The sequence below is a fragment of the Apium graveolens genome, chromosome 8 (genome assembly GCF_009905375.1).
Source record: "Apium graveolens cultivar Ventura chromosome 8, ASM990537v1, whole genome shotgun sequence".
Lineage (NCBI taxonomy): Eukaryota > Viridiplantae > Streptophyta > Magnoliopsida > Apiales > Apiaceae > Apium > Apium graveolens.
The window spans coordinates 185684940-185709604 of record NC_133654.1 but is presented as its reverse complement, the minus strand read 5'-3'; the positions used below and the strand labels follow the sequence as shown (position 1 = coordinate 185709604).

At 36.3% G+C, this 24665-nt stretch overlaps 2 protein-coding genes across 2 annotated transcripts; both read left to right on the top strand.

Annotated features, from left to right (window-relative positions):
* The first annotated feature begins 4015 nt into the window (after positions 1-4015).
* Positions 4016-4558, top strand: LOC141680199 (uncharacterized). Its single transcript, XM_074486491.1, has one exon. It carries the CDS (start codon positions 4016-4018, stop codon positions 4556-4558), a length of 543 nt encoding a protein of 180 aa, XP_074342592.1.
* Positions 4559-5465: 907 nt separating this feature from the next.
* On the top strand, positions 5466-6661 carry LOC141680198 (uncharacterized). Its single transcript, XM_074486490.1, has 2 exons — positions 5466-5785; positions 6112-6661. Exons 1-2 carry the CDS (start codon positions 5466-5468, stop codon positions 6659-6661), a joined length of 870 nt encoding a protein of 289 aa, XP_074342591.1.
* The last annotated feature ends 18004 nt before the right edge of the window (positions 6662-24665 follow it).

The window sequence follows — 24665 nt, the reverse complement described above, 5'->3', positions numbered from 1 at the left end:
TCAAGATCTTTAAACCTTCTGTATGTTGAAGGCTTGCTCTGATACCAATGGTTGTTCACTAAAAATTAACCAGGTTAATTTGTAGAAGGGGGTTTAATACAAATTAAAAAAATTATGTTAATTTATGCATGGAAAAGGAAATATGAACACATATGTTTATAATTTCAGGTGGGTTATTTTTCGACTTGCCACCCGAGTTCTATTTTCTAAGAAATAATTTGTAATAATTATATCTCACAACTGCGATTTTCAGCGTTTCACTCAGATGATGATATCTCTCTAAAGCTCTATGAAAATGAAGAACCTATTTCCTAAGTGAAACACTGCTTCTACTTGGTTTATATATCACCAAGTTACAAAGCTTTCTAGACTAAACATAATGTAGTCTTCGAGGTCCAGAAAAGTTGCTTCTTCATTCTCTTTCAAGTGATGCTTGACAAATGAGGATATATATTATCTTGATATAAAGCCTTGAATATCTCTCCAAATTGTCATGCACAAAAAATGGAATGTTTCTTCTTTTTTAGAATCCAAGATCACATGCAAAGTTTGTCCTGGCCTTTCATCTTCTTTTCTGAGATACCCATCAGCCCATGTATTGTGACAGTCCTAGTTTTGACCATTGTCACGTCACTATCAATAACTATAATCTACATTAGCTATTGATAACTGTTAGCCGTAGAACTTCCTTAGTCATTGGAAGTCATTCTGCTAGAGTTTCCCTTAGCCATTGATAGTCACTTGATTAGCAGTTGATAAGCCGACGTATATAGTAGTTGATGCTTCTCTTCATTTAGCAATCGAAGATTCAATTCACTTAATCTGAATTACATGAAATTGAATATTTATACTTAGCCATCCTATTCTAGATTATTCATTGAGTCAACATGACTTCTGAATGAATAATTGAATTGTTATATGTTTATTGAGTTCTCAGAGAAGATGTTACAATGACCACATCATTTGATGGGCTACTCCTCTAATTGTCATCCCTTAGGTCGGTTAGCATTTGGAGGTTACATTTTGTCTTAACATAATTATGCAAATGTAATTTTGTTTATCATCAGAATTTAGGCTTGATTCCTAACATAAAGTTTCTCACCAGCATCAAAAAGTTTTGAGAGTAATGAATATCACCTTGTCTGAGCAAACATGCCTTGTAAATCTGGTATATATTCATTATTCGCTTGGATTAGAACTAAAAAGGTTCACCTCAAAGATCGTAGCACATAAGTCTCTGCCACCCATTTTCTTAATTAGAAATGTCATTCACCATGTTTGCTTATTTACTCTTGTCGGGTTTTCTAGCTTCTTGCAATCAGAAGATCAATGGTCTACTTAAATGTAGTTGTAGCATTTTCCTTAAAATTTCAAAAGCTTGCGAATTTCTCATTTTGGTGTCAGCTTTTCCCCTTTACCAGAATTGATCTTCGTAAACTTGGGGCTTGGAGCATGCTTTAGCATGTTCACCTTTTCAGTGGTAACACTCACTTTCATTTCAAAACCCGTGTTGTTTTCTTTAATGCGAAGTCTAAAGACCAAATCATTTATAGACATCTCATTATTTCCCTTGTGCTTAAGGTAGTTCTTAATTATTTTAACCAGGTTGCAATTTTTAAATCACAACATGTGTTTGGAAAACTCGCTTATGATCATTCCTTAACATGAATTTTATGAATGAGCACTTGAAAGTTTTGCACTTGATTGACCACTGTCTTTGAATCCGTCATTTTTAATCAAGGAAGCGCCCACCTATCCACTTTTTTGCCCCCAACGTACCCGATTTTAAATCTATGGTCCAATAATTTCCATAAGACCTTACTTGTTACATTTAAGATGTACACCTTATACAATGAGTCCGTCAAATAGTTAAATATTTAATTCAAATTAATAAAGTCAAAATGCTTCCAAGCATCAACAACATACAAAGTCTGTGTTGTTCTCTTATCAGTGAGCAGTGGTACCACATCATTCAGGAAGCGATCAAGATGTAACATGATTAGATACAATAAAATCTTTTGCTACTTACATTTGAAGTTTGTTATCAGGTTTCTTAATATGTGGGGTGTAAGAGCAACTCCAACAATCACCTAAAATTCTCTTTATAAATAATGTAAATTATTGAATCCTAAATATTTAAGATACAATAATATTGTTCATCTCCAACAATCTCCTAATTCATGCTTCTTAAATTATTTTTTATTAGTTAATGTACTTGCTAGATTTGAACAAAGAAACCTGACACTTGAACAAAATTGATAAAATGTGATATGTATTAATAAAGAATGAAGCGAGGAGAGGAGAGAGAGTCTTAGTATGAGGAGGATTTTAAGGCTATTAAAAATTTGAGGAAGACTTAGGAAACCGTTGAAGTAAAATTTAAACACATCCTCCTCAATATATGACTTAAGAGTGTATTTAGGAGTTTGTTGGTGATGCTCAACCACATCAGATGCAATGAGAAATGGACATCAACGAAAACGATCAACCAACAAAGGTGATTGGGTATATTACATTTCGCATATTGTTTCGCGCGTCAATTCCAATAGAATACAAAAATCATGCCCTTGGCGAGTTTAAATAGAGAAGATACCATCATCGACATAAGAGAGAGCCAAATTCAGTGAGAAAAGGGGAGGAAGCATGAAGGTTTATTTCTTTCTTGAAAGTCTGCAATTCTGATTCTACCCATCTGTACCTGCGCAGAAGATAGAGTAATACTTAACCAACACAAGAGAAAAATATATAAGTGTCTTACTATATAAAGTCAATATTGTTGTGAATTGATTTGCCATGTGGTCAAATATTGTAATAGTAGGGCTAAACTTTAGGAGTAGAAATTATGAAAATGCATTTAATGCTCTTGTTCTTCACCTTGCCTATAAATAGATGGCTTTGCAGAATGAAAAAAATGCACCAAGCATTCTAATATAAACTCTCTATTTCCCTCCGATTATCATTCTTTCCCTCTCAAATTTAGTTGCCCCTTCTAATATTATTAAAGCTAGTATATTACAACACGTTATCAGCACGAAGCCCTGCCGAAACTGAGAAGGTATAGTTTTAATTTAAATGTACATATATATGAATTGACGTGGTTACACCCTCTACATATAATTTAAATATATATATGACCGAAGTAGACGTGTTATACCCTCTTCTAATAATTTAAATATATATGGCCGGAGCACCGCCTATTATTTTACGGTACCATTTAATTTTGGGTAATACCAAAATATAGTGGGAACCTTAATTTATAATTTGTATAACTATCGGATAATAATTTTTTTGCCCCTAACTAACTTATGCAGGATTGTCCACTTTAATTTATTATTGGTCGGAGATAACCTGCATATGCAGACGTCCGTATGGCGGGGTGAAAATCCATTTATCATTTTATATATAGACCTGTTTATAATATCGATGATAATAATGATATATACATTGATTATTGCGTACTTGTTAACGCACCCGATTAACTAGGATTTTATGTAATATTTATATTGATAAATTAAAATTTAATAATTTTCGTGTTAATTCAGATTTAGTATGACAAATATTACAAGCTTGTCGTTCGTTGCCTTAGACATTTCTGGCGATAAATATTTTATCATGGGTACAAGATGTAAAGTTGCATTTTGGTTCAAAGAAATTAAGCGATACAATAAAGGTAGAAAGTAAATCTACAGTTGAAGAAAACTTTACCTCTATAATTTGTCTCCAACACCACATGCATGAAGATTTAAAATCTGAGTACTTAAAAGTCGAGGATCCCTTTATTTATGGGAAAATCTATAGGGTAGGTTTGATTACCAGAAACTAGTTTATCTACCTGTAACTGAAAATGATTGGGCTAATTTAAGACTTCAGTATTTTAAGAGTGTCCGAGCATATAGCTCTGCTTTGTTCAAAATAAGTTCTAGGCTTATTATGTGTGGTGAGAAAATTACGGGAAAAAAGAAAAATCGATAAAACACTATCAACTTTTCACCCCAACAATATTAACTGAGCAGAGATGTACAGGGAGCACAAATTTACCAAGTTCGCAGATCTTCTATCAACTCTCCTCATTGCTGAACAGAATCATGAATTGGTGATTAAGAATCATCAATCTCGTCCAACAGGATCTGCCCCATTACCTGAAGTAAATAACATGTCAATCCAGCAGAATGTACGTGGAAAAGGGTATAGAGGTGGACGGAGCCAAGGGCAGTACCGTGGACGAGGTCGGAACTACGGGCATTTTCGTCCATATAACAACTCTGGTCACCGGAAGCGGCAATCTGAATCACAGAGTAAAAGAAAGGCACCACGAGGAGGAAAAACTGAAAATGTTTGTTATAGGTGCGGCATGGATGGGCACTGGACACGTAATTGTCATGCCCCAGGTCATCTTGTTAAGCTATACCAATCTTCTCAAAAATCAAAAGAGAAAATGATAGAAACAAATTTCGCCAACAATAACATAGATGATTTTCCGAGAATCACAACTGGAGGAATAAGCATTAATGGTCCGAATGAACATAGCGAAACTCCCATATGGGAGGCTGAAGATTAGTTTAATATAATTACTATAGTAGTTTGTATTGTGTGCTTTATTTTGTTTGAACTATGTAGTGTGTTATATTCTTATCAAATAAATTATGTTTCTTAATTATATACAGAATGGATTTTGAAGATATATGCATTGCTGATTATGGTACAACTCATACGATTCTACAGAATCGAAAATATTTTACCCAAATAACCAAAATGGAAGCTCAAGTCAGAACGATTTCTGGCGTATCTAATATAATCAAAGGTTTTGGAAAAGCTAGTTGCGTCCTACCTAATGGTACCCACATACACATTCCAAATGCATTATATTCTAGCAAGTCTACTATAAATCTTCTTAGTTTTAACGATATCCGACTCAATAATTTTCACATCGAAACTACTTCTGAGGCTAATAGAGAATATCTTCTTATTACTTCCGATAATCCTAACAACAAGAAATCTTAGAAAAGTATCACTCACTTTCCTCAGGATTATATATGATGAAAATTAGAACTATTGAGTTGCACAATGTCATTGCTTCCAAACTCATAGATCCAAAATCTTTTACACTTTGGCATGAAATATTAGGTCATCCTGGCGTCTCTATGATGCGTCATATTATAGAGAATTCTACTGGTCATCCTCCTAAAGATTTTAAAGTTCTTTCCAATAATGACCTTCCATGTTCAGCATGTTCTTTAGGAAAACTGATTACTCGACCATCCCCTACTAAAGTTCAGCTTGAAAGCCCAACTTTTCTAGAAAGGATCCAAGGCGACATATGTGGACCTATACACCCATCATCTGGCCCATTTAGGTAATTCATGGTATTAATCGATGCCTCAATTAGATGGTCTCATGTTTGTCTTCTCTCAACTCGTAGTGATATTTTTGCAAAATTACTTGCCCAAATAATTAAATTACAAGCTATGCATCCGGACAAAAGCCTAGGCCCAGGCCTAGATGGGATGAATCCGGCTTTCTATCAACAATTTTGGAACATTGTTAGTAATGATATTATGGATATGTGTCTGAAAGTTTTGGCTACTGGATCAATGCCACAGAATTTGAATGATACCCTGGTGGTGCTTATATCAAAGAAGAATCAGCCTGAGCGAATAACTGATTTAAGGCCCATATCACTGTGTAATGTAGTGAGTAAGATTATATCAAAAATGCTTGCAAATCGGTTGAAGGTATTGCTGCCAAGTATTATATCTGAGAGCCAAAGTGCATTCATTCCCGGAAGGTTAATAACAGATAATGTGATTGCAACGTTTGAGGTGAATCACTAGATGAAACGGAAAAATCAGGGGAATGTGGGGTTTTCAGCTCTAAAAATGGATATGAGAAAGGCCTATGATCGGGTGGAATGGAATTTCATACGAGAAATAATAGAAAAAATGGGTTTCATAAATAAATGGGTTGAATGGGTTCTTTTATGCATGACTACTGTGAAATATAATTTTTTTATTTTAGGGAAATAAATGGGACCTATAATTCCGGAAAGGGGATTGCGGCAAGGAGACCCTATATCTCCATACTTATTTCTCTTTTGTGCTGAGGGTCTTTCAGCATTAATAAGGAAAAAAGAGGCGGATGGTTTACTCCATGGATTAGAATTGCAAGGAATGCTCCAACAATTTCTCATTTATTTTTTACAGATGATGATTATTTGTTTTTTCGAGCAACTGTAGAAGAAGCTCAGTGTATCAAGGGCTGCTTAAAGCAGTATGAGAAAGCAGCGGGCCAACAGGTAAACTTTCAGAAATCAAGCATACACTTTAGTAACAACACAACAAGCTCGATGGTAGAGGCAGTTAGTCAGAATTTACAGGTTGCTTTCAACAGGGAGTCTTCGTTCTATTTAGGTCTTCCGAGCTATATGGGTAGAAATAAAATGGAGGTGTTTCAATATGTTAAGGAAATGGTGTGGAATCGTATGCAGGGGTGGAAAGGGAAGATTTTGTCGAGAGGGGGAAAGGAGATTCTCATAAATTTAGTCATTGAGGCAATTCCTTCGTATGTGATGAGTGTATTCTTGCTGCCTAAATCGTTGTGTGATGAGATAGAAATATTGATGAATAAATTCTGGTGGGTTGTTGTGAATATGTTGTGTACTTGATGATTACCTAAACAAAACATCTAAGTAGATTTTAATTAGTGAAATAATGTAGCACTCGACGGATAAGAATTATAGTCCCGACGGATAACTCATTATAGTCCCGACGGATAAAAAAACTTATTATCCATCGAGTGAGTAGCTTATGTAATAATAAGTTTGTAGCACAGTGATGTATGCGCCTTTGTATAGAATCTGTAGTAGCATGTAAGTCATGTTGACTTTAACTAGATATGCAGAATAGGTTGATTAATTGTACATAAGTAATGTCTTGTAATTCTGTATAAGTGAAATGAAGTCAAGTGCCAAAATAGCTACCGACGGATGATCAAATGACTATCAACAGATGTTTAACATAGCAGTCGACGGATGATCAATTAAGTCATCGACGGATGATCTGAAAGTCGACGGATGATCATATCAAGAATTCAAACATCAGTTGAACAGTGAAAGTTGACACACAGCCGTCGAGTTGGATATAAACACATTATGGAAGCCCATTAACTGGGTAATAGAGGACGAAAAACAGCAAAGATTAAGACTGTTAGATTTTATATTTGTTCAGTCTTTTTGACTTTGTAATCTTGGTATTATATAAACCAAGAGAGTAGAAAATAGAAAGAGAACGGAGATAGCTAAGAAACACAAAAACAGAGAAATCTTTGTAAGCATAATCTTTAGCATTTCCTGTATTCTCAGCAGTTCCATTTGTAAGCAGCTGTGGACATTTCTGCACACAGAGTCCTCTCGATTTATTATATATATCTCTGGTGGAATTGTTTAAATCCACCAGAAAGTTTTTAAAGACTCCTGTTTTTAATTGCTTATGTTTTGATTCTTTCAAGTTTACATTCCGCATTGTGCTAATCAAAACAAATATATCTATAATCGAGTTGAACATTTTTATTTCAAGAAAAAGGTTCAAGAATTCCATTCAACCCCCCTTCTGTAATTCTTGCTACATTGTTAAGGGACTAACAATTGGTATCAGAGCAAGCTCTTAATCAACAAAGAGTTTAAAGATCAAAACAATTCAGCAAGATGAACAAGAAAGATGTTGGAGTCAAGATTCCTTTTCTGGATAAAGATAATTACCATCATTGGAAGGTAAAAATGCATCTTCATATGCTTTGTCAAGATGAGGGCTATGTGGACTGCATAGAAAGAGGCCCTCATGTTCCAATGAGAGCTGCAACAGGAAATGAGCCATCTGTTCCAAAGCCAAGGCATGAATGGTCTGATCCTGACATTGAACAAGTCAGGAAAGATAAAAAGGCCATGAACATTCTGTTCAATGGTGTTGATGCAGACATGTTTGACAACATCATCAACTGCAAGAATGCCAAGGAAGTTTGGGACACAATATAGATAATCTGTGATGGTACTGAGCAAGTAAGAGAAAATAAAATGCAGCTCCTGATTCAGCAATATGAGCATTTTCACAATGAAGAAAGTGAGTCACTCACTGACATTTTTAGTAGATTCCAAAAACTACTAAATGCTCTTAAGTTGCATGGAAGAGTCTATCATACTAAAGACTCCAATCTGAAATTTCTCAGATCTCTTCCAAAGGAATGGAAACCAATGACAGTCTCATTGAGAAACTCACAAGATTATAAGGAGTTTACTTTGGAGAGACTGTATGGCATTCTGAAAACCTATGAGCTTGAGAAGAGCAGGATGAAAGAATGGAGAGAGGAAAGAAGAAAGGAGGATCCATTGCACTAGTTGCTAATCTGGAAAAGGAGAAGGAAGTGAAGATGGAAGCTGTGGAATCAACTTCAAAGGTCTGTGAAAGCAAGGGTAAGGGGCTAGCTGCAGAAAGTGAAGTGTAATAACCCCAATTTTTGGAATTTTTGAAACCCTTATGAATAGTGTTTTGCTGATTATGCTGAATAAGAAAACTTTTCATGCCACACTATGTAGGGGTTCTTTTATTGATCTTCTGGATATTATTAGTACTCTATGTGGTAAAGATCATCAGAATTCAAATCTGAACACTTTAATTTTTCCCGAAAATCCACCAGATACCGAAAGAATTGAGTATAAGGTAACAGGATAAAAAAGGATTTAAATTCAAGGATTATAAGAGAGGATCATAAAAGGAATATAATGTATTGAGAAAGGTTAAGGAAACCCAAGTAATAAGATCCCGGGTATGATCCCTCAAACGATAAACGAAAACGAAAGTTAAGCGAACCGCATAACAGATCAGCGGTCATTAGCCAAGTAATTAGGAGTTAATCAAGGGGTTAGTGGAGGATGATGTCATCACACCAACAAGAGGAAGACAAGTGTAACAAGATGACATAGGAAAGGTGACATAAGCATGACATAAGGGAAGGAGGTGCGGTTGATTAATAACCACACAATTTTTCATGGGTAAAAAGGTAATTAATCAAAAACAAAAGCTAGCAACCAAGCAAACAAATCAAAAAACACAAAACACTCCATTTTCTTCATCAAGCTCTCGGCTTTCCTTCATTTGCAAGGATAAGAAAATCCATATTCAAGCTCCAATCATTGTTAAATCGTGAGGTAATTATCCAAGGTTCCTTGTACTTAGATATAGTTATCCTATGAATCCAAGCTCCAAATTCCTTCACAATCTCTTCCTAAAAATCAAGGAAGAAGATGGTGAATAGTGTTTTTCAAGAACAAAAATTTTTGTTCTTGAGTTTTTGTTTAGATTAAGCTTGGATAAGGACTTTTAAGGGTGATTCCAAGCTAATTACTTGATTCTCCACTCTCCAAGGAAGGTATAACCCCTCCAAACCCTAAATTTACTTGAGTATTAGGTTTAGTTTTGGTGTTATAGTTCATGAGAGGCTTGTTTGTTGTGAATGTAGAGGATAGTTGGTGTTGTGATGTTTTGGAGTTGTAATTCTTGGAGTATTGATTAATGAACTTAAGTATAGTTTAAATTCATGTTTGAGAAAAGTATAAATTGATAATTTTGAGTTGTTGGGGCTGTTATGGTGAAGTATGGATGTAGTTTGGTTGTGATGTTGATTATGGGTTGATTGTGGGTTGATTTGGAGTGGTATAAATTTGGGTAATCGCGTAAACATAGCCGTCGTAATGCCCGATTTACCGTAGACTGTTTTTGTTCTTAACATCAGAACCCTTGAACTCACTGTTAGGTTTTTACCATTGCCATGTTTAGATAGTTCATGTTACGAGCTTCGTTTTGATATGTCGTACGCTTGAATCCGATGTACGGTTTAGGAAAAACGACCGTTTTAAGTAACGGCGTTTCGCGACCGAATCATTACCCCTCGCCTTACTTTGAAACCTTGGTTAAGGACCTTAAATGACTAGTTGGGGTATGAAACATTTATGTAAAGAGTATTAGGAAGTTGGTAAGGCACTCGCGAAAGAATCGCCTTAAAACTCTTAATGGTTAATTTATTAAAAATGGTGGAGCCGAGGGTACACGAGCGACTTAAGTGAATCGTTAAGCGCGAAAGTGAACGTTAGGACTCTAAATGGTTAAAGTCTAGTTTCTTAAGCGACCGGGGTTTAATTCCGACTTATGTTGTTGTTCATAGGTTATCGGACCCACTCTAAGCTTAAGTCTATCCGGGAGCACTCAGGCAAATTTTCTACCCGTTATACTGTTGTTGTGATGTAAATATATGTATATGCATTATCTTGTGATAAGTGCATGATTGGTTAATTAGAAAATTCTTGCGATATATTGTAGCATGTGATATGGTATATATGCATGCCTGTTTCGTATTCTTGATACATATATAAGTTGATTCAGTTGATAATACCTATGCTAGAGATAAGCGGTAATTTGCATATACCCTTAGTATAGGGGACCCAAAGGAGAACATTTTTCTAAAACCGGGAGTCGATGCTCCCAAGTATAATATATATATATTTATATATATATGAATAGTTTTTAAAACTATGAATCAAATAAGGTTTATTCGATAACTTTATTTTATTAATGAATATTATTTTGAATATTCATTCGAGGGCTTATGACCCCGTTTATTTTATTAATGAATATTATTTTGAATATTCATTCGAGGGCTTATGACCCCGTTTATTTTATTAATGAATATTATTTTGAATATTCATTCGAGGGCTTATGACTCCGTTTATATTATTATTGAATATTCATTCGAGGGCTTATTACCCCGTTTATTTTATTATGGAATATTATTTTGAATATTCATTCAAGGGCTTATGACCCCGTTTATTTTATTAATGAATATTACTTTGAATATTCATTCGAGGGCTTATGACCCCGTTTATTTTATTATTGAATATTATTTTGAATATTCATTCGAGGACTTATGACTCCGATTAATTGCTAATTATTATTCTTTATTTTATTAATGAATAATGTGTCGATGATCAAACTCACTTTTGATTATTCAAATAAAGATAGTACTTTCGTATAAGTATATCTTTGGTTATTTAATAATCATTGCAAGTATGAGTTTTAAAACTTCTACTTCAATTATTTTTATAAATATTATTCTTTATGGAAATATTATTTAAATAATAATATTCAGATATTTTCTAATATATTGTGACTGATTTATTTTATTAAATCAGCATTACTCCAAACATTCTTAAAAATGTTTGCGAGTCTTCAAAATGATTTTAAAAGTTAGAGCGGATCCCAAAACTCATTTTTGTAATAGTTAAGATCTTCCTTTCAAAGGGGATTTAAATATTCGCTCAAAACCTGAGGGATCCAGCTCTGTGGTGTGTTTTATATTCGCAACAAGGTTGCTATTTCGATAAAAGAGTTTTTGATTACTTACCCAACACTCGGGAAGTAAAATTCTTGGAACAAGTTAATCCATTAACATGCATCGCCTGGGAAATATTGGTGAGTTTTCCTTTCCAAATAGATACGACTTCTTGGTGGAGCCGTATCAACAAGTTTCTACTTGGGGAAAGGGGGGACGAGCTTTACGTTTCAGAGTCATGGATTTCATCTGAACTAGGAGTGGCGTAAGTGGTCGAGTAGCGCCGGCCCAGCCTTATTATATTGGCCCAAATGACCCGGAAGTTCCGCTAAGACAGTCCATTCCTTAGGAGTCCAGTGTTCGGTTGACAAGTAAATCCGACAGGTTCTCCTCTACATGTAGAAAATGGTGGGGTTGCACTACTACGACTGATCATCGTAAGTGGTCTTCCTGGCGCGACAAACTCCCGTAATGAGTTCATCATCTAATTGGATATTTCTGCAACACTACCCAGAGCACTTCGATAGAAAGGCTACGGTTGGGCAATTGTTGAGTGTTGGCAGGGTCAAGTTTTCAAAATGATGTTTGCATCAAATGAAGTATCTCATAACTTCATTTTATTTTGATGATATTTTAAAGATTGATTCTATACAAGTTTTGTCTTGTAACTTAATCTATGGGATGAACTATTTATACATTGAACGGTGGTAGTTCAAGTAGTATTCAGAAAAGATATAAGTATATTGGAGTATCTTGTAACTTCATCTTTTAAACTTATATCTAGTTAATGATTGTCTTATGAATGACAAAGGTTTCAGAAAAACGTTGAGACAAGGTTAGATATATGAGATCACCTTGCAACAATATTTTTATACAGTTATAAACTGGAACTCTGTGGTTGTTATACATGTTAGAGGATTTCAAATATTGTGAAAAGTATATATATATATATACTGAATATTTTGCGACTTGGTGGCGTTAAGATATCAGCTTGGTTCATTTCTCTTGACCAAGACTTTCATGTGTACTATGAGAATGCTCATATATTATTTATTATTATAAATATTATTTTGGTGGGCTTGTTGCTCACCCTTGCTTTCTTCTTTCGTCACACAACATCAGATAGACAAGATGAATAGGACCAAGCTCCCAATTCGCGAGTGGATAGGAAACGTTCCGCAGTTTCCTATAGGCGTTGATGTCGCTGTAGCTGAGGTAGGAACTACCAATAGGCTAGGCTTTCAACTTTTGATGTACCAGACTTATGTATCTTTATCAATTGTAATAATGGCAAAGAAATGTAAATTTATTCAGAAACCCTTTTAAGGTGTAATGGTATATAATTTTGGAATAAAATGACTCGTGTTATTTTTGGATATTCATCTCTGAGACTATAACTTGTGGTGTGTGTGTTTATTGCGGGGTCACAGTACAGAGTAGTTGATTGTTTATTAAGATTGAGTGTTATTAAGGGAAATGGAACTCGTGACAACCCGGATCCCCGACCCCGGATTTGGGGGTGTTACATGAAGAATCATTGAGCCAAGATGACATGGAAGACATTGATGAACACCTAGCATTTCTTTCAAGAAGATTTGCCAAGCTCAAGTTCAAAGAGAACTTTGGAGCAGCCAAGCCAAATAGAAACATGGTGGATAAGTCAAAATTCAAATGTTTCAAATGTGGCTTGGCAGGGCATTTTGCAAATGAGTGTAGAAAGTCAGATTCCAGTAAGAAAAGGTTTGAGTCTGTAAATTACAAGCAAAAATACTTTGATCTATTCAAACAAAAGGAAAGGGCTTTTATTACACAAGAGAATGACTGGGCAGCTGATGGTTTGGATGAAGATGAAGATGTCAGCTATGTCAATCTAGCCCTTATGGCCAAGTCTGATGAAACAGAGACAAGTTCCTCAAGCAATCAGGTAATCACTACAAACCTTGCACATTTATATAAAGCTGAGTGTAATGATGCAATAAATGACATGTCTACAGAATTGTATCATTTGCGTGTTACACTTAAGTCTCTCACTAAGGAAAATGCTAAAATCAAAGAAAACAAATTGTTTTTAAGTGAGAGGAATAATGTGCTTAAGTCTCAATTTGTTGAGTTTGAGAAACTAAAAATTGAGTGTAGGATTGCCAAGGAGGAATTAACTGAGTCCTTAAAAAAGGAAGAAATTTTGAAGAAGCAGCTCGATCGTGAACAAGAGGTGATTAAAGCATGGAAAACATCCAGAGATGTTCATGCTCAAATCACCAAGGTTCAAGGAATTGAGTCTTTTGTGATGAAGCCTGGAAAAAGAATAAGGAGAAACTAGAACCTATTTTGGTAGATGGGTTGCTGACAGATGTAGATCGATGGATGATGAGGACTATCCGTCGGATAACAAAAAGTGTTATCCGTCGAATGATAAAAATCCTCATCCGTCAGCTGTAAGCAAACCCATTAGCAAAGCCAAATTAATCAAGCTAAATGATAAGTATGGGTCTGTTTCCAAGAACTTTGTTTCAGGAGAGTCAAATCAAGCTAAGAAAGGGAAAAAGGCTAATGTTGGTCACATGACTGTCAAACAGTTAAGTGACAGACTTGAGAAAATAGAGGTAAAAACAGAGACTAAAAAGAAAAATAATAGAAATGGTAAAGTAAGGATTAACAAACACAATAACTACACACCTGATAAATATGCTCCTAGAAAGATCTGTGTCAAGTGTGGTAGTGTAAATTATTTATCTGTTAATTACAAATCTGCCATGCCTACTCCAATGTCTGGTCAACCTCAATTTCCTAACATGAATGCCATGCCTCCCATGCCTGTTAATGCTATGCCTACACAGAATATGAATGCACAGTTTGCTAATATGCCATTTGCACCTAATCCATATTATGCTGCATACAATATGCCTCAAATGCCATTTAGCATGCCTTACTGGAATAACATGTTTGCACCAAGCATGCCATTTCCTGTTAGCCATAAGATGCATGATAATTCTGTTGCATCTAGTGGTTTCAAAGGCCCAACCCAAATGACTAAGGAAGAATCTGAAATTCCCAAGTCAAATGAGTTAAGACCTAAGAAACAGAAGAAGAAAGCTAACAAGGCAGGACCCTAGGAAACTTGGGTACCAAAATCAACTTGATTTGATTTTGATGTGTGCAGGGAAACAGAAGGAATCTTTGGTACTTGGATAGTGGTTGTTCAAGACACATGACTGGTGATTCTACCCTGCTCACAGAGTTTAAGGAAAGAGCTGGCCCAAGTATCACTTTTGGAGATGACAGCAAAGGATATACTGTGGGATATGGCTTGATTTCAAAGGACAATGTCATCATTGAAGAGGTTGCCTTAGTGGATGGTCTCAAACATAATCTGTTGAGTATCAGCCAGCTTTGTGACAAAGGCAACTTAGTAACCTTCAACAAAGAAGCCAGTGTTGTGACTAACAATCAAAATAACAAAGTGGTTCTCACTGGTGTGAGAAGAGGAAATGTGTATCTAGCTGACTTCAACTCAACTAAAGCAGAATCTGTAACTTGTCTTCTCAGTAAAGCAAGTCAAGATGAAAGTTGGCTACGACACAAGAAGCTATCCCATTTAAACTTCAAGACCATGAATGAGCTGGTAAAGAAAGAGCTAGTTAGAGGCATTCCTCTAGTGGAGTTTACAAAGGATGGACTGTGTGATGCCTGCCAAAAAGGGAAGCAGATCAAAGCATCATTCAGGAAGAAACTTGATTCAGCAATTGAAGAGCCTCTGCAACTCCTTCACATGGATTTGTTTGGACCAGTCAATGTATTGTCAATTTCAAAGAAAAGATTTTTCCTAGTAATTGTCGATGATTTCTCAAAGTTCTCTTGGACATATTTCCTAAAGTCTAAAGATGAGGCTAGTGAAATCATCATCAATCACATAAGGCAAGTTAACAATCATCCTGATTTTAAAGTTAGAAGAATCAGGAGTGACAATGGAACTGAGTTCAAGAACTATGTCATGAGAGCATTTTGTGAGGAAAATGGGATCTTGCATGAGTTTTCAGCAGCAAGGACTCCACAACAGAATGGAGTAGTGGAAAGAAAGAATAGATCTCTTATTGAAGCTGCAAGGACAATGCTTGAAGAATCAAAATTACCAACATATTTCTGGGCTGAAGGTGTAAACACTGCATGCTATACTCAGAACATCTCTCTGATTAATCAAGCAAGATGCATGACACCTTATCAATTGTTCAAGAACAAGAAGCCAACTCTAAACTTTCTTAATGTCTTTGGCTGTAAATGCTATATTCTAAGAAATTAAACTGATCAAAATGGGAAGTTTGATGCTAACGCAGATGAAGGAATTTTTGTTGGATATGCTGTTGGTAAAGCATATAGAGTCTACAATCTAAGAACCAACATTGTTGTTGAATCTATACATGTTGTGTTTGATGATAAAAAGATTGAAGGACTAAAAGATGGAGATTACCATGAGAGCCTCAAATTCGATAATGTTGAGATGGTCAGTGATGAAAGTGATGATGAGAGTGATCAAGAAACAGTGTCTAAGGATAAAGCAGACAAATCTATCACCAATGAAGCACATAACTCAACATCCGTCGAGTTACATAATGCTTCATCCGTCGGAAGGCAATCTGTGTTATCCGTCGGAAGACAACCTGCCTCATCCCTCGGTACTCAAAATTCACCATCCGTCGGGTTATCTAAAGGAGCAGGAAATCAAGGAAGGTCACCTATAGAAAGTACCCCTTTCACAAATCAAAGATCCACAAACTCAGGGGGAGTTTCTAGCAATCAAAAATCAATCACACATCATGACAATATTGAGGTCTCTTCATCTAGAGCTAATCTACCTCAACCAAGGAAATGGACAAAAGATCACCCCTTTGAACTGATTATTGGTGATGTTTCTTCTAGAGTTCAAACCAGAAGAGCAACTCAAGAAGAATGTCTATACAACAACTTTCTGTCAAAGGAAGAACCAAAGAAGGTAGAAGAAGCCTTGTTAGATCCTGATTGGATTTTAGCTATGCAGGAGGAGCTAAACCAATTTGAAAGGAATAAAGTTTGGAAGCTGGTACCCAAGCCTAAAGGAAAGAATCCAATAGACACCAAATGGGTATTCAGAAACAAGATGGATGAAAATGGCATAGTAGTAAGGAACAAAGCCAGATTGGTTGCTGAAGGCTATTGCCAGCAAGAAGGAATAGATTTTGATGAAACATTTGCTCCTGTTGCAAGACTTGAAGCCATCAGAATCTTCTTAGCCTATGCAGCCCATGCCAATTTCAAGGTCTATCAAATGGATGTCAAAAGTGCCTTTCTGAATGGAGATTTGGAGAAGAAGTGTATGTTAGTCAACCTCCTGGCTTTGAAGATCCAAATTTTCCATTGTATGTCTATTATCTACTGAAAGCACTTTATGGACTGAAGCAAGCACCTAGAGCCTGGTATGATACTTTATCAAAGTTCCTTTTGGAAAATCACTTCACAAGAGGTACTGTAGATAAAACTTTTTTTTAGAAATGTTAATGGCTCTAACATACTTGTTCAAATTTATGTAGATGATATTATCTTTGGCTCTACAGATGAGAAACTTTGTAAAAAGTTTGCCAAACTGATGCAAAGTAAGTATGAAAAGAGTATAATGGGAGAACTAACTTACTTTCTTGGTTTACAAATTAAGCAAGTTAGTGATGGAATATTCATTAGTCAAACTAAATATATTTTTGATCTTTTAAAGAAGTTTGATCTAATGGATTGCACATCTGCAAAAACTCCCATGGCCACTGCAACTAAGCTTGAACTAAACACTACTGAAAGGTCTGTGGATATTTCAAGCTATAAAGGGATGGTTGGCTCACTTCTGTACTTAAAAGCTAGTAGGCCAGATATAATGTTTGCTACATGTTTATGTGCTAAATTTCAGGCTGATCCTAGAGAGTCTCACTTAATAGCTATTAAGAGAATTTTCAGATATCTCAAGGGAACACCAAAACTTGGCATTTGGTATCCTAGAGATTCTGGTTTTGATCTAACTGGTTATTCAGATGCAGACTATGCAGGTTGCAGAATTGATAGAAAAAGCACAACAGGAAATTGTCAATTTCTAGGAAACAAGCTTGTGTCCTGGTTCAGTAAAAAGCAAAATTCAGTTTCTACTTCTACAGCAGAAGCTGAATATATTGCTGCTGGCAGTTGCTGTGCACAGATCTTATGGATGAATAATCAATTGCTAGACTATGGTCTGCAAGTTGAGAGAATTCCTATTTTCTGTGATAACACAAGTGCAATTGCCATCACTAAAAATCCAGTGCAACATTCAAGGACAAAGCACATAGACATCAAGTACCATTTCATAAGGGAACATTTAATGAATGGTACTGTAGAGTTACATTTTGTTCCACGTGAGAAGCAACTTGCAGACATATTTACCAAGCCACTGGATGAATCCACCTTTTCTAGGTTGGTAAGTGAGTTAGGTATGCTAATTACTCTTGAATCTATCTGAGGTATTTTGCAAGTTGAAAAGTAGCCAGAAATTTAACTGATTTTTAGTCATGGATGAAATTTTGGCTAAGTCAAAATTTGCATCTCGACGGATGACCATTATCCATCGAGTTAAGTCATCCGTCGATATATAATGTGCAAATAAAAATCAATTATTTTTCTAGAATCTTTTAAAACTCGACGGATAACAGTTTATCCTCATCCGTCGAAGTGTCTAAATCTTAACCGTTAATTCCCTGAACATTATCCATCGAGTATACTTACAGTTTGTAAGCATTACACGACGGATAATGAGTGGAATTTTTACAGTTTATTTTTAAAACGGCTAATTTAGGCAATTTCTATTGGGTAATTTACTTCTCTTTATTATTTTTATCCGTTGATTTTGAGTAAAGTATAAAAGCTTATTTCATTCTAATCATTTTCTTTTATCATTCTCAAATTCAACTGCGTTTATTTCATTCTCTCTCAAGCAAAAATCCTTTTTCTCTTCAAGCTTTTCTTCTCTAACAATGGCACCTGTAGTAAAGATTATGTCTCAGACAGGGTTCATTTACGAGAACAACAACTTCACGGCTTTGGTCAACAAGGGCATTCAGCAATCAGAAGACTATCACAAGATGATGGACTTCGTGAAGAACTGCAAGTTAAATTTTGCCATGCTTGAATCACCCACAATCTTTTGTGAAGTTGTAGAAGAGATGTGGACTTCTGCAATTTACAACTCTACTGACAAAATTATCACTCTGACCATCAAAGGTAATGAATTCTGTATCAATAGTGATGTGATAAAAGCATGTTTCAAGATTCCTGATGATAATGTAACTTCACCATACACTGACACTGATATTATCAATATGCTTAATTCCATGCATTATGCAATTCCTACTAATAAGCTAAGTGAGATTAGAAGACTAGGTCTTAGGAAGGAATGGAGTTTCATGTGTGATGTTGTGACTAAAGTTTTCTCTGGAAAAGTCAGTAATTTTGATTCTGTGAACATTTCCATGCTTAACATGCTATACATGCTAGTTACAAACAAATTTTACAATTTCAGTGACCTTGTCATATATGAGTTAGGTTTTAAACTAGGTGAGTTAGCCAAAAGAGGAAAGAACATATATTATGCTAGATTTTTTATGCTATTGGCTAACCATCTTTGTCAAGAAATTGCACTTGAGAACCCAAACAACAAATTAGCTTGTTGGGTTCAAGAGAGAAGAATCATTGCAGATTTGAACAGAGCCAACCACCATAGGGATGTGCTAATGTTCTATTTCCCTGTAATGCTGACACCTCAGGTAAGTGAGGTAAGTTCATCCATACCCTCAACTATTCCAATCTCCTCTATTTCTTTGACTTCAGGCATAGCTATGGCAACTGTGACAATGACCAAACAGTTGCCTACCAAAGCTGCCAAAACAACTGTAATTTCCCAATCCAAATCAAAGAAAACCCCCTCTGGTATCTCTCAAAAGGTACCAGTTGAAAAATCTACCAAAGCCAAAGAGGGGAGTGTGAAGGAGGGTCAGATAGGTGAGGGAAGGGGTGAACATCAAAGAAACCCCAAGAATAAGGTTGGAGAGTTGAGTGAATCCCAGCCTAGCCACACTACAGTTTCCCAACAAACTGCAGTGCTTAAAAAGGACAAAAGCTCACTTCTAGCTGCATCCTCCCAAAAGGATGTGGCTATTGAACAAAGCTCTCATCCAAGAGCACAGGCCAAAAGGGTCAGGGACACAAGCTCACCCCAAACTTACACTAAAAAGAAGAAATCCAAAATAACTGGGGATGCACAGGGCACACACACAGTGCAAACTGGTGCTAAAGACACAATCCCTGCACCTTCTCAAATTCAGATTGATGTGGCTCCAATAAATGTGGAGTCACAGCCAAAATCTCTTATAATAGAAGCCACTGAAACACCATACTCACCAACTAACTCACTGGAAGTGGATATGATAAACACTTCAATTCCTGATTCCCCTTCTTTAACTCTGTTGGGGAAGCCAAAATCTAGTACAAGTGAGCATTATCTTTTAGATGATTTGTTGGCTCACTTGCCAATTCTTTCAGACACTATTGTGACATCTGTGCCTCAAATAACTTCAATCAACATAGAGTCAACAATAGTTTCTCTTCCCACCTCATTCATTTCTACTCTCTCGATGGATATTGCTCATCCGTCGAGTAGTGATTGTATCCCGGCGGATAAGCTTAACAGCAGTTATCCGTCGGATAGCTTTACCACTCACCCGATGGATATCACTTATCCGTCGAGTGTCTCTGCACAACTTCAAACTTCAATTATTTCTAGTGCAGAAGATTTAGTGGTAATACAATCACTCTTAGGACTGATAGAGGAGAGTGCTTTGAGTGAGAGGCTGGGTTGCTCCCAGGCAAAAGGAGAGGAAAATAGTGAATCTCAGCAATCCATTTATTCAGGATTGGCAAAAGTGAGTGAGAGGAGTCCCACCTTAGTAGGTGAAGGAGAGGGTGTGAGGGTGGGGAGCCAGGGTGAGACCTTGATGCAACAAAAGAGAGATTATGAGAGAAAGGCAGGTACAGGAGAAATAAGGATGGATCCAGCCATTGTTAGTGAGTCAATGATTGTGGATGATGCTGAAAAGGGAAGATAATTTCAGCAACATTACAAAGCTGAAATTGATAACATTTCCTTGGATGCTGACACTTTTACTCATCCTGTGTCAGCCTATCAATTGTTGGCTGCTCAGGGCAATGTGGAGGCAGAGCAGACTTTGAATTTGGTGTACACCACAGAATCTCTTGAAAGAGATAAAGCTGCTGTTAACAGGATGCCTTCTCAAGCTGGAGAGCCATCTGAAGAATTTGGAGTAAATTCTAATGATGATGACTCTGGTTCCTTGGATGGAAGCATGAACTTAGGGGGAGCTGAAGGCCCAAGTTCTGCTTTAAGTTTACCTGAATGGGCATGGGCAAAGGAATCTACACCAGGACAATTTGAGGTGTCTTTGGTCAAACAAGTAATAGCTATTCAACAGGCCCTTCAGGAAACTTCAGATGCTGGTACCAAGGCTGTTCTTCAAGCTCACCTAGACTCTCTACATCTAATGAAGATCCAGCACTTAAGACAGAATCTCAGTGTGGATGAATTGAAAAGAGATATAGCTGACTTGAAGACCTATAACTCTAAGATGCTGGATTCAGTAATGCCATAGGGTACCATGCAAGATCTACTACTAAGATTGAGGAGAGAATCAGACTCTGAAAAGAAGCTAGCCAAGATGGAAAACAGAGTTCAAGTTACTGAAGATTCAATGGCTATTCTTCTTCAAAATCAACAGACTCAGACAAATCTTCTCATGCAACTGGCTAAAGCACAAGGCCTAACTCCTCAACTTGATAATAACAAAAAGGGGGAGAGAGAATCAAGTAAGGGGGAGAAAGGACCAATAGAGGGGGAGAAACTTCAAGTACAAATCATCAAAGTAATTGTACCTTCAATTACTATCTCCAAGCCACCAGTTGCAGATGGTATAGATCTAATTAAAGCAGCAGCAGCAAATTTGAAAGTTGCTGAAAAAGGAAAGTTGAGTTTGATCAACTGGGATAAGATTGATGAGGAGATACAGAAAAAGTTTGAACTAGTCAAGGAGCCATATAGTCAGCCATCCATCACTCTCATGTCAAGCCAATCAGTGTGAATGAAATGAGCATGAACTATCTGGAGAAAAGACAATCTTCCTGCATCAAATCACAAAAGGCTGAAATAATTCTCAAACCAAGGGCAAATTATCCAAAGTCATCTTTGAAGAATCCCTTGGACACTGTGTATGAGACACCCAAGCCTGATGAAAAGAAGCTTCTGTCAAGATCCATTATCTTCTATAAAGATCTAGCTGATTCAGCCTCAAAAAGGAGAATTGCTAAGATATTCAGAAATGGAAAGGAAATTTGTGTGGTAGCTGGACATCCACAATTTGCTCAAGCAAAGAAAGAAGAGAAAGCAAGATTAAAGAAGGAAAAGAGGCAAGCTGCTCTAGATGCTAAGAAATCTAAACAAAAGAAAGTGCAGATTATCATCTTGGCCAAGCTACAGGCTGTAAACTCTTCTCAACAAATTCCGTCTCAACCATCTGAAGCTGCTGAATCAAAGAAGAAGATTGAAGAACAGAAGAAATCCCCAAGAAAGAAGGAATTGGCTAGAAGAACTAAAAGGAAACTGGATGTTATTGACAAGGAATTGGAAGATCAATTTCCTAAGGAATCCACACCAGCTAAAACTCAAGCATCAAAGCCCTCTGTGGTATTTGAAGACATAATGGTGGTGGACCCCTACAGGAACATACATGGAGAACCTATTGTGCCAAAGGATGAGCCAATAGAGTGGGATAAATTACCAATTCTTGACTTCAACTTGCCAATCCTTACCAAGCCAAAAAGGAAAAAATCAAGGGCAATCAAGAAAGTGAAGCTGCCACCTCTCAAATCCAAGTTAGTAGTTAAAGCTCAACCCAAGGTCAACAGGGGAGACTACTTGTACTTGTGTGACATCAAAGAATTCTCAGATCTAAACCTTTATCTGGAGGAACTGGATTAAGTAAGGGCAATTGATGCATACAGAAACCTACCTGAAAGGTTGGTGTTCAAGTACAAAGGAGGAAGGGAGATTCAATGGCCTCTTCACAGGATACTTCAAGAAAGCCAAGCTGTGTTGATCAAAGTCTATTCATCCTTCAAGAAAAACTTTGGGTTCAATGTAACTGCAAGAAGACTAGTATTGAAGAAGATTGAAGAGCTGAGGAGTGTTAGAGCTAAAGATGCACTCCCAAAGACTCTAATCATCCCATACACAGGGAGAAGAGTGCATCTAAGGCCCTACTGGCTGATGGAATTCATGGATGACAAGGGTGTGAGAAGATTCTTCAGACTAGAAGACCAATTGAGTATCTCTAGCAATGAGACTCTCTTGGAGATGCAAGAAATGCTAGATCTCTCAGAATCTGATAAACTAGAATTCCACAGGCAGCTCCAGAATCAAATTGAAGAAAACAACAGAAAGCTTGGAAGAAGATCCAGACCTTCAAGAAACTAGAAAAACCTGCTCAGGCTAGAGGAGCATCTTGAACTGACTGTAAGCCAAACCTTGTACATTTTGTTTAATTGAAGCACTTTCAGTTTTATCTACTTATCTTTAAAGATATATATTTAGGATGTTTTGTTATCATCAAGTATCTCTTAATTTATGGCTACAATTCCAGTAGACATAAATTGGGGGAGATTGTTGTGAATATGTTGTGTACTTGATGATCACTTAAACAAAACATCTAAGTAGATTTTACTTAATGAAATAATGTAGCACTCGACGGATAAGAATTATAGTCCCGACGGATAACTCATTATAGTCCCGACGGATGATTAACTTATATCCATCGAGTGAGTAGCTTATGTAATAATAAGTTTGTAGCACAGTGATGTATGCACCTTTGTATAGAATCTGTAGTAGCATATAAGTCATGTTGACTTTAACTATATATGCAGAATAGGTTGATTAATTGTACATAAGTAATGTCTTGTAATTCTGTATAAGTGAAATGAAGTCAAGTGCCAAAATAGCTGCCGACAGATGATTAACAAAGCCTTCGACGGATGATTAAATGACTATCAACGGATGTTTAACATAGCAGTCGACGGATGATCAATTAAGTCATCGACGGATGATCTGAAAGTCGACGGATGATCATATCAAGAATTCAAACATCAGTTGAATAGTGAAAGCTGACACACAGCCGTCGAGTTGGATACAAACACATTGTGGAAGCCCATTAACTGGTAATAGAGGACGAAAAATAGCAAAGATTAAGACTGTTAGATTTTATATTTGTTCAGTCTTTTTGACTTTGTAATCTTGGTATTATATAAACCAAGAGAGTAGCAAATAGAAAAAGAACTGAGATAGCTAAGAAACACAAAAACAGAGAAATCTTTGTAAGCATAATCTTTAGCATTTCCTGTATTATCAGCAGTTCCATTTGTAAGCAGCTGTGGGCATTTCTGCACCCAGAGTCCTCTCGATATATTATATATATCTCTGGTGGAATTGTTTAAATCCACCAGAAAGTTTTTAAAGACTCCTGTTTTTTAATTGCTTATGTTTTGATTCTTTCAAGTTTACATTCCGCATTGTGCTAATCAAACAAATATATCTATAATCGAGTTGAACATTTTTATTTCAAGAAAAAGGTTCAAGAATTCCATTCAACCCCCCTTCTGTAATTCTTGCTACATTGTTAAGGGACTAACATGTTACATTCTGAGTAAAACAAGTAGTCTGCACAGCTTCAGCCCAAAAGTAGGTTGGTAACTTTGCTTTATCAAGCATAGTTCGTGCAACTTCAATAAGAGTTCTATTCTTTCTTTCAACAACTCCATTTTGCTGTGGAGTTCCAGGAGCAGAGAATTCCTGCTTTACTCCATGGTCTTTGCAGAACTCTTCCATAATCAAATTCTTGAACTCAGTGCCATTATAACTTCTTGTTATTCCCAGTGGACTAACAATGAGATTTACAGAAAGGGGGTTGAATGTAAATCTCAAAACTTTTTCAAGTTTTGAGTAGTTTCTAAGGCTAAGTGTTTAAGTGAACAAATGTGTGTGAATTGCTTGAAGCTGATACAGACAGATATATATATTCAAACACAAATGTAAGGAACACAAAGAACTTAAAAACTTTTCTGGTGGATTTGTTGTTCCACCAGAGATGTGTTATTTCAGAAAATCTGTGATTCAAAGAATTAAATCACAG